This window comes from Colias philodice, chromosome 6 (genome assembly GCF_061535455.1).
Source record: "Colias philodice isolate Cphi_HAF_F1 chromosome 6, ilColPhil1 Martin Lab GWU primary, whole genome shotgun sequence".
NCBI lineage: Eukaryota > Metazoa > Arthropoda > Insecta > Lepidoptera > Pieridae > Colias > Colias philodice.
Window position 1 is genome coordinate 8186422 of NC_143091.1, and position 16108 is coordinate 8202529.

General features: G+C 32.6%; 1 protein-coding gene across 3 annotated transcripts in view; it reads left to right on the plus strand.

Moving 5' to 3' along the window:
* The first annotated feature begins 3280 nt into the window (after positions 1–3280).
* capt (adenylyl cyclase-associated protein 1) overlaps positions 3281–16108 on the plus strand; it is a 30644-nt gene continuing 17816 nt past the window's right edge. The window contains exons 1-2 of one of the 3 annotated variants that reach the window (XM_089696587.1): positions 3281–3435; positions 15621–15853. In XM_089696587.1, coding sequence (XP_089552713.1) covers positions 15821–15853 — 33 coding nt within the window. In that variant the 5' untranslated portion in view covers positions 3281–3435; positions 15621–15820. Of the gene's footprint in view, positions 3436–7817; positions 8638–10428; positions 10612–15620; positions 15854–16108 lie in introns of those variants that run through there. The other 2 variants (XM_089696588.1, XM_089696586.1) reach the window with 2 other exon arrangements.

A 16108-nucleotide genomic window follows, 5' to 3' on the forward strand; every position in this document is an offset into this window, starting at 1 on the left:
TTAACCTTAGATCATTAAGTAATGGATAACACACGCAGGCGTTTCCCCTTTTGCCGAGGTATAAGATTATTCGAATCGAAAAATCTTATGCTTTCATAAAAACTACTTGCGTAATCGATTACGAACACTCTGCGTATTCGTAAAACATCGAAAGGACGTCTGCGAGTGCTCCGCTAAAAATGCCGTTTTGCACTGTCAAGTCTTGCAGAAGCAATTCAAACATGTCGAATATTAAAAAAGATGGAATAACCTTTCATTTGTGTATATTTTTTTATTTTTTTAACGTACATTTCTAATTAAATGCAATTTCTAATAATCGTCGATGTATCGTTTAGCGATATGATCAAGACAAATAATCGAGTCATGTGTGTACTCGATCATTGATGCGGCCTCACGAGACTATCATGGAAAGAAAATATACAAATTTAATCTTTATGATCTAAGCGATAAAGTTGAATTTAGAACGCGATATTGAACCGCACTCCCCACGAGACTATAAAGTGATGTAGCGAGACTATCTTGAAGAGAAAATATACAAATTTAATCTTTATGAACTAAGCGATAAAGTTGAATTTAGAACGCGATATTGAACCGCACTCCCCACGAGACTATAAAGTGATGTAGCGAGACTATCTTGAAGAGAAATTCAAATTTAATCTTTATGAACTTATTGATAGAGTTGAATTTAAAAACTCGTCGCTTAAAAGGTCGTTAATTTTTACGACTTTCTTAGTGACAGACTGCTTTTAACTTGAACGTCGATAAAAAAATATTTTTCTAAGTATAATTTGAAATGAGATGAGAATTAATCTTTATTATATTAAAATTTTACACAACTGCATAAAAAGGAGTATAATGTTTATTTTGTAAGTCTTGTATATATTTATTAAAATTTACGCTCGGTTACTTTTAACTGGCAGAACATTTTAATGGTACGGAACCCTTCGTGCGCGAGTCCGACTCGCATTTAGCCGTTTTTTTTGTAATGTTAATCTTGTAATTATTCTATTATGTAATCTATACTAATATTATAAAGCTGAAGAGTTTGTTTGTTTGTTTGAACGCGCTATTCTCGGGAACTACTGGTCCGATTTGAAAAATTCTTTCGGTGTTAGATAGCCCATTTATCGAGGAAGGTATATATCATCACGCTACGACCAACAGGAGTGGAGCCTCGGGGGTGAAACCGCGCGGAGCAGCTACTTTATTTATATGTATGTACGAATATTGCGTATATTTCAGATTTACAAAAAATCCTGCTTTAAGGCTAAGGTGGATTGAATGCTGTGGGAGAAAATCAGAATGGACACCTCGGTACAGAAATAATAAAAATTTCTGGACCGATATTTATTTTATTGAATATAACATGTGATGTGTTGAATAAATACATATTCAAATACAAATAAAATGGCGTTTTATTGTTTTTTCGTATGCATATAATAATGATGAAAACGTTACAAATGACCTGTGTAGTATTTTTTATGAATATAATATTAATGTTATTTCTAATTTCAACAAAATTATTATTTTTGTAATATCGATATGGTTACATCCCTTTAGAGCGATTGTATTATTACGTATATGTATAGAGATTTTTCTGTGTAATCGATGTATGTGTGCAAAAACATGCTAGTCTGTCCATTTTGTAATAGTTTGAGTTTGTAAAGACACAAATTATTTTTGTGAATGTGTGATAGTGTTTCAAAGTGTGAGTTACCCTCCCCGCACCAAAACCGGCAGAAAGTTTAGTTAGAACATTTGCCAGCGTGCTCCATCCATTACTTAATGATCTAAGACATTAACTGACCGTTTTGTATATTTTTGTATTGTAAAGTAAGATAAAAAAATGTTTTAAAGCGTTAAAACATTATTTAAATTATTTATCTCGTTTCATTGGTCATAATATAGATTATAGAATATAAGAATAGTTGTATTATTTGCTTTTGGTCGTGTTCTAGCTTAATAGCTCCAATTCTTAATGTTGTGATCAAGAACGAAACTATTAGTAGATATAAAAATCGTGGCTGTAGATTTGAATTTATAATTCCAGTTATTTTTTCCAAGGATTTGTGGATATGGTTTTCTAGTGAGAGGTTAAAAGGAGGTTGATAAGACCAAATTATAATGGCCTAGTTGGTTGTATATAAGGAATAATTTAAAGAAATATATTTGAGTTAAATAATGTAATACTTACTACAGAACAATCAGAAACCAGTATATGTATATTTATGACATATTTTGTAAAATGTTTAGTTTGTAATGTAAATTAAATGAAAAAATTGTTATCCGTTGAAATTTTTATGAATAGTTTAGAGAGTGTTGGACATCCAAAGATTATATGCCTATTTTGTAAATTATGCATATTACACTATTTTATTATATTTTAAAACAAAGTATTTGTAAGTCACAAAGAGCACTGGGCTGTTGAACGATATACTTGTGCCTTTAATGCAGCATAATCAGCACATATTTTAGGATAGTTTTGATGTTGTGATGGGTTCCGTAGCTTTGTGCTTGTAGCAGGTAGATTGATGTGGATGTGGTAATAAAAATGATTTTTTATAATATTTTGTTTTATTTTTACTTATGCTATCTATCGAGTATTATACTATTATTATACCATTATTTTTGAATTCTCCCCCTATGATATCAATTTCTCCCCCGGTGATAATAAAAATTGCATTGCATTCATTGAAATATATTTAAAATACATATTATGTTGACCAAGATTTCAGAACGTGCCATATCTAGGAAATGATTTCTGTTAACATATTAATAAATTATTATAACATTAATTTCAAAAATAATTATACACTTAAAAAAAAGAGCGTGTGTGCCGAGCACACGTGTCAGAAGTGAAACTTCTTTGGCAAGATTCAAAAATACCAAAATCGTCACCTTTTTGGTCACCTTACACCATGACGTGACGGTATTGCCATGACGCGACCTTGAAATTTTACTCAACGCGCCTGAAGAAGTTTCAGAAGTTTGTTTTTTATAAGTATTATTGTTTTTATAGTACATAGACGATGTTTTTTTGTTAAGTAAATGAAATAGACCACAGACAAAATTTCCTGACGGACTTTTTTATTTTTATGCTTGCAGAGGTGCAAAAGATTTGAATATATATTATGAGTTGTGCATGATTATTTAAGGTACACAACACAAAATTCATTTAAAAACAAATGTATCGGATGAAAATGCAAAATCGAAACATCGGTTCCAAAAGTGTAGTATCCAGATCATTTAAAATTAATTAAAAGTTTAGCGTTTGATGGGCTGACGGCTTGACGCTATACAATGACAGCTGACAGTTATGAGCTAACCTACTAAACTTTAAACAAGACTGATTTTTATACATTTTTTGGATTTATGAACAGTAATATCAAAGTCTATGTAGATTAGTTTTGTGAATACAGTGATAAAATTTCACCGGTAAGTGATAAGAATCATTATGTCATGTCTATCTTGTCCGTATATTTTTATTGTTAGCTATTACGCCCGTATCTATTTTTTTCATGGAAACCGGGTTTTTATGTTAATCAATGGAGAAAATTATAGCTTAATTCAGTCTATACATATGTACTTTGTCCTGGTATTGTTCATAATCCATCCTAATTCAATTAAAATGTAGGCTAAATTAATCACTGCGGCAGATTATAATATTAGAGGGTGTTGATGTCGGCACGAATAAATATAATAATTATAATACGATAATTTAGTATACGATACATACGAAGAGGATGTGTTAAAATTTATTAAAAGGCTAACATTATTATTGAAAATGCAGTATTTGCATTGAAATTTATAATGCACCAGGGATGAATTTAATTCAGTTTCACTTGTAAATTTAATAAGCCGGGACTGTTGTTCTGAATGGAGTTGCTGTATTTAAATCTGATAAAAATATTTTGAAGAGGCATTTTCATTAAAAGTTTAAATATAAAATTTTGAATGAATAGTGAAAAATTCATGAGAAGTATAACTTAATAAACAGTACTTTTTTTATAGTTTTTGGACTGATTTATCTTTGATTGCATGGTTAATTAGTGGTTTTGTGTTTATTTAGCTTTACCTGTGGTGCATATAGATACAGGGATCAGGTGCTTATCTAACAGTGAAATAATTTTTGTACCATTTGCTGTAATGATTTCAAAACGTCAAGTTAAATATAATGAATACATCACATTTTAAATTTGTTAAAAAGTCTTTAATTTCAAAGTAGCCAGACCAAATAACATTGTGTATTAGAAGCAGACATAAGTTATCCATTCTTCTAGACACATTTACTTCACATCAGGTAGGGTCAAACAATTAATATTAAAGTAGTAATTTACAATACCATGTCTTTTTTGACGACGCGGTTGGCGCAGTGGTAAAGTAACTGCTTACTGAGCCGACGGTCCTGGGTTTGGGCAAATATTTGTGTGATGAACTCAATTATTTGTTCTTGGGTCTGGGTGTTATTATCTATATACAATGTGTCTGTGTATCGGTGTCGGAGACTTTAGGGGGGTGAAATATGGGGATTTTTATCGACAAATCACTATCCCAATTTTCTCTTGGCCCCTCCATACTAAAATGGCAGCCATTTTGTTTTTTTTACTTCGCAGCTCAGGCGCCTGCACTGTTTTAATCATTGCTATCGATGTAGACGTCTTAGGAAGACAAAAGAGGTGTCATTTGAAAGCTAACAATGTAGACAATCAGTTTATGATCCATTAAATTCAATATAATATTCAAAAAATAAGAAACACGAACTAATAAAAAAAACCTAATTTTATATTGCATTTTTTTTTTAGTTTTTTATCTTTATCTTGAAAACGAATCTGTCAAGCAATATTTTTTTTATTGTTTTTTTGTAATACAGGACATTTTCATTAAAATAATTTTTACATCAAGGTCCTAAGTTAAATAGTTTTGAAGCTATGATGATTGAAAAAAGGTAGTGTTTCTAACTATACTATGGGTAAAGACAAAACAAATTAAAACCATTAATCATTTATTAATGTAATCTTACTTAAACTATTACAACCACGATTCAAAATGTCCTCCATTATGTTGCAGACAAGCAGTTGCCCTAATCGACACATGTTATTAGTCCATTTCGTTAAATTGAGTCTAATCGCAATGCGACGAACACTCAGTTGTGGAGCTTGCGTTATTAACTCAAACACCTCTTCTTCCGCGGAGATACCAAATGAGTACGTTCATTAGCGGGTCTTCTAATTCCATATTCGGAGAGATTCGAGTGTAATCTGATGAACGTGCGAGCATTCAGCGTAGGTTTATTGGGGAATCTTCTCGTATACTCTCTCACAGCAGCATTCGCATTCCCGTTGCAAAATCCATAGACAAAATGGATGTTGGCCACGTCGTGGCTTGAAAAACGACGCTCTTCCATTAGATAGCGAAAAAAATAACAATGCACAGTATCTTTGACAGATGAGACTATAATCACAACGCTGGGCGAGGGACGACTGCCTGTCAGTGCGTCCTATTCTGAGTAGAACCGAAATTTTGTCTTACTCAAACCCTATACACGTCTCTTTCTAACATGTTGTCACAAAGCAGAGCTGTCTTAAGACACGCCCATTAAAATAATACTTGTAATCTGGGACCTGGAGTCTATTGTTTGACATGTGTTTTTTACTAACGTTTTTATAGGTCATATTTAAACCAACACAACTTTTGAACTATCTTACATATGGCTTTGAAGTAAGATTTATTTTAAAGAAAATATCTTATACTTTTAGAAAACGTTAAAAAAAATATTGCTTGACAGATTCGTTTTCAAGATAAAGATAAAAAACTAAAAAAAAATGCAATATAAAATTAGGTTTTTTTTTATTAGTTCGTGTTTCTTATTTTTTGAAAATTATATTGAATTTAATGGATCATAAATTGATTGTCTACATTGTTAGCTTTCAAATGACACCTCTTTTGTCTTCCTAAGACGTCTACATCGATAGCAATGATTAAAACAGTGCAGGCGCCTGAGCTGCGAAGTAAAAAAAACAAAATGGCTGCCATTTTAGTATGGAGGGGCCAAGAGAAAATTGGGATAGTGATTTGTCGATAAAAATCCCCATATTTCACCCCCCTAAAGTCTCCGACACCGATGCACAGACACATTGTATATGTATTTATTAAATATTATATTTATCGTCGCCTAGTACCCACAACACAAGCCTTAATTGAGCTTACTGTGGGACTAGGTCGATTTGTGCAATAATGTCCTATAATATTTATTTATTTATTTTATTTTAAAATATTACACTTATAAAAAGAGCCATAAAAAATAATAAACGACAATGATCAAAACTAAAGACAGCATAAATTTTAAACAAGAAACAGCTTAACTTGCAAATAATGGCTTCTATTGCTACCCAATCTATCTTTAAACCAAAACATTTGAAACAAAATCAGATCATACATATCAAAAACACAATATAACCATAAAATCTTTACCTGATATTGTGGAAAGATGACTAATAAATTATCTTGTTAGTCAAATAATCTACAAGAAACTACAAATACATAATATTAAATGTTGATGACTCTTTTTTAAAGTTAACCCAACATAAGGCTGTGATTTTTAAACATTAATTTGACCTGCGGTATTCCGGCAATCGTTTTGCAGAGTAATATTGGAGTATTGAATTTGTCGGATGCTCCCCTTATAGTCTGACTGTTTATAACATAATTATTCATACTATACTTTTTAAATCTATCTAATTAAATAACTTAATTATAATATAATTCAGTTATTAATGAAAAAATTAAGTTCACAAATAATACATTCAATCATTTTTTTTTTTCATATACCTACCTACATTAAATTAATTGCTTGTCAATGTTGCAATTTTAGATGGGTTCTCTTGTATACAGAGACTGTTAAACGATAAAGATACGGTATTAAATGAAACCATATATTCCGAAAACATAAAGCAATATGCATTAACTTAAATCAAATGAACACGAAACAATCTGCAATTTTCTCATCGTTTCATCTCTATAGTTTCTCTCTTTACATTAGATGCTAAACATTCATCTAGTAATTTTGCCACACGGTTAGAATTTTAAATTTTAATATCTGAAATAGGTTAATCACAGCCCAATTTAAAACGTATATTTTATTATTAAACAATATTCGTCGTTAATTAATTTTTCGCTTACTCAAATTCATACCGCTCAAGTTATTAAAAGACATCTCATTACCAGTCGCAAAGTTTTTTTTTATTCGCTCGTTTTATTATTACTCTTTTAGTTTTTCAACATGAAACTAATATGGTCCATTGGTCCTTTAAAAACTTTTAATCAGTAAGAGTTGATTTTGATGCATTTGATTTTCTGGCGGGCTTACTATAACTTCCGTAAAACAATCTAAAATCATATTCTATCATCCGCCCTAATTTTTATCGATGATTAAGTTTGTTGTCGATCTTCAATCAACTTATAAATTCTATTACGTGCCCCAAATATTACTTTGTGACTAAAATATTAATGCACCGTGTGTACACAAAGATTTGTGGGCCGTTGAGAGCTTTGGGCGCGGGGAGCGGATGGTTAAGGATGCGCCGGGCGGGCGGCGCATCCGCCCTGCGCCAGTCGCCCGCCGCCGTTCGCCCGGCCGGCCGCCGACAACCCTCAGTAGTTCAATATGCTTTACAAGTAAATGACGGCAATGAATTAAAATAACACAAATATTTGATAGTTGTTGACATAAACTATTTATTAAGGTTCTCATTATTAATGTTGGATTGTTACAAAGTTTATTCTATGTTAAACACGAAGGCACGTATGCTGTTTAGTTTCCTCACCTAATAATTATGTTCAAAAGTTGCTGTGCGCGACCGAACAAAAAGAGTAACAAAAACAAAACAAAATCTAATAGTATGGATTCCTTGAACAACTTGAAAGCTGACGAATGTGTAGAAAAATCCGAAAAAGATTTGTGTACCCAAGAAAAATCTGAGAAAGTTAATCAACCCGATAATTTAACTAAAATCGATTCAAATACATCGAAACTTGATACTGAGATGAAAAATACTGACTTGGAACCTGACACGATGTCTGTTGAGGCTGCGTGTGTAAAAGACAACGAAAACAACGAAGAGTGTGACCAACCAAAACCGGAAGAGGTAGAAGATGAGGGCGAAGAAGTTGATGAAGATAGCGTAGATGACGTTTTTCGCAAGCCAGATATAGTCAAAAAGCGATTCTCCGTTGATTATAAGAAAACCAGATTAGATTTTAAGCGGTATTCTGTAGATTGCAGTCGAAACGCTGCTACTTTACAGGAATTAGCTAACCTTGAACAGGAATTGGCTCGGACTAACTTCGATATTCGGCCTACCAGACGTAAATCAACGGGAATATTAAAATCTACGACAAGTAGTACAGAAATTCCTGTAACTACAAAAGATTCTTGCTCGGATGATGACGATGTTTTCGAAAAAGACGCATCTGTTATTGACATGGAAGGTCCCAGAGTACCACCCGCTACTCCTGTCGGTCGTGATGAGCTTGCTCTACGTAGACACAGATTCTTCTCAGATCTTGTTTGTGCCGCTAGAGCTGCGGTAGAGCATCGTGTAAGATTTGATCCTCTAGGACCAGTTGTAGCAGAATCAGGTAAGTTATCGCACTTTATGGGTGATATTGGCGACTCTATTTCTTTGGATCATTAATCACATATTTTAATACCACACCACGTCAGATTCAGTTTCGTCCATGTCGATCCCAATCGCTCTTTATGAACAATTAAAGCAATGAACAAAAACGCATAGGTTCATTGAACTTATAAATTATTTCGTGAAGTTTTCTAGTAAAATAAATTCACGTAAATGCATAGTTGCGTACAATAGCAAAAATCAATGCACTTGGCCTCAACCCAAGTGGCCGCTCGCTTTATAACTTGTTAATTTCACTACAACTGAAATAAATACATTAATGTTTAAATTTAAAACCTAATTTTATTGAGGTCATATGATAAAAAGTTTCGTTCAATACAATTACATAACCGCATACTAAATTGTATAAAATATTACCATGAATACGAACTTGTACTTTTACGGTATATATGTGAAAAGTATATTACTGTTGCGATAAATTGTAACATTATTAGTTTAAAAGGTATGTTATGGAGCGATGCCGCCTGTCCCTTGGGATTTTACGAAACCCGAAATAGTATTTTCTTTTTCAGTTATTATTAGAATGTATAAAATAAATGACGTTGCTTTGGAACAAGTACATATAATATTATGTATATTCTATATATGTAATTTAGTTGGAATCTAGAAAACTTTTGTAACGTCATTGCACGCAAACTTTTTCCTTGTGACAAAACTTTTGAACTTTTATTTCTTTATAAAGACTGCTTTAGGTTTAAAATTTTGTTTTTATTATAATACATTGAACTATTTTATTAAAAAATCATCGTCATTAATCATATTGACAATCGAGTAATAACGGTATGTGACTGTGACCGACGGCTTCAGAATGATTTTACCATGTAGGACATTTTAATGTATATAAAAATAAAATACTTACTTAACTTAAATTTAAAAATAAATCCCATTGAGAGAATGCTCAGTTACATTTTTTTTTTTTATTAGAGAAACAGTGGGAACATTGTCATGAAATAGCACAAAAATGTCGCTTAGTGAATTAGAATTAACGGTATTAAAAAACGCGTGTGGTGACTGGTGACCCAAAAATGTACCCATTTACTGGACAAAGTATATGCATAATATTTTAAGTATGTTTATCTTTTTCGCTACGAACTTTATCTTAAGCGTTAAGTCGGTCTCCGAAGGTTTTTGGCTCGATAAAATGTTAAACAAATTACATATCATGAGTACCTGAAGCGTATAAAATGACATGTTCTTATAACACTAACACAATAACTTCTGAACACTCGTTCACAGTTTTGTACTCACAAAAGCTCTCAAAGGTAACTCAAAAGTATCATTGTATTTCTAACTTACTCTGGTTAATGGACATTAATTGCTGCTTCTGTTTCTGAGAGATCTTTTCTTGTGAACTTGTAAAATTACATTTCATCGTTTAGTAAATGGGGAATTCGATTACTGTTACCTTTTTTGATCAAAATTTTTTCTTTCATTTGTATCTAAAATTTAAACTAATCTCATTAGTCTTCTTAATTATTCTAAATATACTGAGTTGACCATTTGAAAAGCAATTTATAAATGTACCAAGCCGCTGATACGCGCACATGTGCTACAAATTGAAGGCATATTATGATACAATGCTTCATTATGTTGTAAGTGCCCAAATGTTAAGTCTCCTAGCAGTTTTTCATGCAGAAATATAAAGTTCTGCGTCATAGCGGGTGACGGCACGGCTCGCTCGTGAGTCACCGACTTATGTGTACGGACTACGGAGTCTCGATCGCGGTAGAGACTGAACAGTGAACAGCCGGTTGGTTTGAGTCACAGTAACATCCGTCCTCGCCGCTAGTGGCAAGTGGTGATCGGCGCAAGCGCTCGGCTTTACGCTTATGTGCTCATTTTATCAGTGCATGAAAGAACGGTTTTTTGATTTAGTGAATTCTTTGGATTATTTGCAAAACTTTTGTTATTAACGGTGAGTTTATCTATGTTTTCTATAACATTTATATCTATTATAGTCATTATATGCTTTAAAATTGATTGCATTACAGTTCTTCAGTGTTGACGTTTAGTGATAAGAAGCATACATTGTAATATTTATGTAAATGTGACTAAGCGTTCAATTTTAAATTTTATGGATTATATTTATTATTATACCATCGTGTTATTTTCGTCGTTTCGTATTCACATATGTCACGGATTAAAGCACCTCTATTGAAAAAAGTGCATGTGTTAAAGCAGTGTTATATGTCTGCTGTTTTGATGTCATTCAACTTTATTCAAGTAGTGATATCTCTTTAATTATGTTCGCGAGTTACATTCGTATAAAACTTTACCGACCATAAAAGGTATAACTGTGTAAACACGTTATCCTGTTACTAAAATACAACAACATTAATTATGTGTTTTTCTTTATATTTTATAATTAAAAATAAAGTCCATTTTATTCAATTTATTTCACATGTAAATCTTTCGTACGATTTGAGCATCAAAACAGACGCTACAGCTGTTATCGGAAGCAATCACCCGGTACTCAATAATTATTTCGCGACGAAACAACAATAGACTGCCAATATAAACTAATTCTCATAGTGTACAGGATGTTACGGATGATACGGTATATTAAACACGCATTGTTTATAACTTCACTGGTCTGTGAAACTCCCGATAGTATTCAGCTATCCCAAATCAGCCAAATGATTCTGTTTTGTATTCTACAAACATACATGAATAGATTCTATGTTAATAATGTTTTATTCAGTTTAAGAAAACTATTTTCTGCTCCAAATTCATGTTAGGTCTGACCTGGCTGGCAATTCTCCCATCTAATACATTATATAAATTTAGAACAGAGAATATTACTGTAAAGCCAACAGTTCCTAACACTTCTCGTAATAACTTCGAGAGAGCTTTCATTGACGAATGCAACATATATTTCTAGGTCATGTTTACTTCAAACTTTTAGTATGATTAAATGTCAAGTACACTATTAGAAGTTTCATAATTATGCAGGTGCGGTGAAAATCATTTTTAATAAAGGTATAGAGGTTCATAAAAATGTAAGTACTTTTAAAAAGCGAAAGGATCATTTAGTATAAGTAGGGCAAATGTTAAGTGCTCTTATATAACCTGCCTCGATGTTTTTAATCCCCAACAGCTTAACTGCCGATATTTTATATTAAACACGAAATATTTTATACTGCTCAATTAAATATTTTTTTTTCTTTTAGGTCTATATTTAAATTATATCCATACTAATACATATTATAAATGCGAAAGTAACTCTGTCTGTCTGTCTGTTACTCAATCACGCCTAAACTACTGAACCAATTTGCATGAAATTTGGTATGGAGATATTTTGATACCCGAGAAAGGACATAGGTTACCTTTTATTGCGAAATATGTACCACGGGCGAAGCCGAGGCGGACCTCTAGTTCTTAATAAAAACGTACTGTACTATAATTTAACGCTTAAAGTTTCATTCTCAGTCTCATATTTCTTATTCTCGAATACTCTCACTATTAAATCTCTGGCTCTACTGAGGCTCAAAAGTACAAAAGTATTTACTTGTAACCTAAAACACATAATAAATTTATAACACAAGTTGTGGTATAATTTGACAGTCTGTCTCTAGTCGGGTCTACATGGCCTTTTAATGCCCTAATTGGTCGAGAGAGCAGCTCGAGCGTGACACACATAATGGTATCGGTACTATCGGAGCAGCATTGTTAGATTCCTATTATGGAAGATTCGAGAACATGATGTGAAACTTCAAGCAACAGATGGCCAATAAGTACCTGCTATTTATTTATTGCACGTAGATTTAAGTGAAGCATTTCCATGGCTAATTCGAAAAGCATTTTTGGTGAATCATAGAATCGTTGGTCTAAACATAGAAAGTAAAAAATACAGAAGTAATTATTATTAATTAGTAGAATTTGATTGGTTCCTCTTTTATTTACCTATTCATACAATTTTATCTGTTTTGTATTCCAAATTAGCTAATGAGATTTCAATTAAGATAAGTTCGCTCGTAAATAATGATCAAATTACAATAAATGGGTCATTATCATTATAGAATAACATTATCTGTATTATATATCTTCACGCAACCGCATTTCAAACTTGGTTTAAGTTGCGAGGAAGGATCTTACAACTATCAAATTCGTTGTCTTAACTTCAAATTTGCGGTTGAATTGTGGTTTATATTTCAAACAGATTCGGAGTTATAGACTTAGGTTATAATGATGTCAATGTAACTGTTTTAAAATCTGATTTAATATGACGGTCTCTATTCAGCTCCGTAGGAAGGTAACCTCATCCTCATTAAGAGCGTCTTCATTTCGCGGGTTTATTTACTCACTTATATGGGGAGGGTATCATTTATCTTCAATGGAGCTAGGGCCCTACAACACGCCGATATAATTGTTTATTCAGTAATGCTATATGCGCGTGCCGATAAGTCGGGAGTTCGAGACCAGGCGAGCGTGCAGGAAATAAATTGATTTGATAATTTTCAATTTATCTGCTCATGTGAATAACATCATCTCGAAACGGCGAAGGAAAACATTCAAAATCAAAAACTAGGTATAGGAAGCAGGTGTCCAGTGGGAACGTAACTGGGCTGATGATGATGACATGCCGTACATAATTCAAATCATAAATATTTGAACACGAACCATCACACTACTCGAAATACAGTTCTGCAATTAGATTACTTATCTATTATTTCAGTATCACTCGATACACATGGTTGATCGTGAATCGATGCTTGTAAGATTTTCCATCTCATACGCGTATATATTGATGTTTTGATAAAGTGTACATCGATAAAATGATACTGGAATGCTGGATAAAGACGAGCAAAGTTGCGTAACTCCGTTAGTCATTTAAAGACGGCCTTGGCCATGCAGCGTTACTAAAATAAATGTGAGTACAATGTGTAATTTTTACCATGTACCTTGAAGGAAAATTAGGTTTTCATTAAGAGTGTTTAAATGGTAATAAAAAAATATAACTTTCGAGAACATGGAATTTAATTTTGCATGAGTAATTTATTATATTTGTTGATATAAAGATTACTAGGTGTTTTACGTGCTGGATATTTTTATTCACTGTTATTATAGTTATACATAAATAGAATCATTAAAATAGAATTTAGATTCTAGAGCAAAACCGTTTCTGAAGCTTATAAAAAAATATTCATTTTAAAAAGTCTTATTGATTTTCCATACAACATGACACAATTAGTTAATTTTAGTTGTTATTCTGAGCTATATTTCCTATTATTTGTTGTTGTGTTCATACATTTAATTAGGAAACAAAACACGAATACAGTTTCCGCTTATCAACACTTAAGCTGCGTTTATCATTTGTCAGCTCGCCAATGTGTCATTGACTTGTAATTTTATTACATTATTTATAGAACCCTTGTTGAAAAATAAAATCTATTTTGTTTCAAATATTATTTACCTATTCTTACGCTATAAATTATACAGGATACATAGTCATTAACCATGAAAAATAAAAGTTTCCTTGTACCCCAATAGTCAGTAACTTCTGGAACGTTCATTCATCCATGACCTCAAGAATAGACAATCGATGTCTTGACAAAATGCCAAGTTATCTAAATATATGGCCGTGTTTTGAAAATATTTTGGCAAAGCGAGGAAAAGTTGTGGTTATGGTAGTGTTTTATGGTACCCCTCCAAAATACGCGTTTATTATCCTTTATAAATCTCATAGCAAGTATGTGCGTCGAAAGCGACGAGGAGTACGAAAAATAGCAAATAATAAATGAACAATCAAATAAAAAACGTTCATCTCTTGACATAATAATAGGCTAAAACATGAACCTTCATGAAACAACATCAAATGTGCGTAACAAGAAAACCCATTATAACTTTACTTATTTACAATATTTTCCATTTATAACTTCTTTGCATTTCACAAAAATAAATGTCTCATACATTGAAGATACGTCATGTTATGGTATCATATTTTTGCTGATTGCATTATCATCACTTTTGTATTTCTACAGAACTCACTATCGCGTGATATCTTCAGACTTAGTCGTTTAATAGTACTCAACCGGAAGGTTGGTTTTTGATTTAATAAGTGATTGTGAAATACAATATAATAGTTATTTACAAGTTTTTTTTTATTTAAAAAGTATACTTTATGATGGAGCAAGAAAATGCTAGTAAAAATATGAGAAATTCAATAAAAATGTTTGAGGCTCGAAGGAAAATGGCTGAGACCGCGGAGGGTGCGGTTAATGACGTTCTGCTAGAGAATACTCCAGAGAATGAAGGTGATAAATGTTCACATGGTATGGCTCTTCAAGTACAAACAATGTATAGCTTATGAAATAATAAAATCCTTTATTGTCCCGCACTAAAGTTTAGATGTTTTTATGAAAAGAAATATTATGGTCAGGCTCTTTGAGATTAAAATGTGTTACCTGCTTAATATTCTTTGGAAGTCGCTGCAGGGTGTAATTTGCCTTCAGATTTAAGTCCCTCGATTAAATTTACCAAGTTTAACATGAAAAATTCATAAATCTAAATAATTAGGGATCTTTTATTATATATTATTTATTTTACCATACCATACAATATACATAATATAGTTAATTGTCTATTTACATAATTAAAGATTTCTAGTTTCCACCAAATACGTAACACTGATAATGACTAATATGTAGGTTTTATTAATTTTATTACCGAGAACAGATTGATAAAATGCCATATAAAATACACAAACAACATCGTCGATTAGACTTCAGTACGTTCTATGAAATCGGCATACGTTAACATTGCTGAATTGGATATTCTATACATAAATCAACACAATATAGAAACGTAAATATGACAAACATGATGTATGTAAACACAAAACAACGTAGACTCGTAAAATATGACGAAGGGAAATCTCCTATAGGTATTGTAATATTCAGCTAATTTATAAAACCTTGTCCGCAGGCAGTGAAGCAGAATCAGCAGCAGCGGCGAACAAGCCAGCAGCTGATCTAGAAGCGCTACTAGACCGTTTGGAGCGTGTGACGTGCCGGCTGGAGCGCCTGCCGTGCCTGCGCGGACGCACCCCCACCCCGCCCAACTCGCCCGTCCCGTCGCCCGTGTGCTTTGTAACCCCGCCGCAGGAGTTCGTGCCGACTGACGATATGAGTGTCAACGGGTACCAGGATCTTATGCAGGTTCGTATTTTTATGCAGATATATTGTAGGTAGCTTTGAACAAAGAAGGTTTAGGAGTGGTCGGTTTGCTGAGCGGATAGCAATACGAAATTTGATTAGAGTCATGGTTGCGGTATTTAATTATTCGGTATCGAACCTAGAATTTGATTTGTGTAGGTATCTATTCATTGTTATTCAAAATGTATGCCAATTGTCTAACAATATAAGACGCTCTACGTTGGTAGGTACGGTACGCAAACAATATATTGTTCTGTC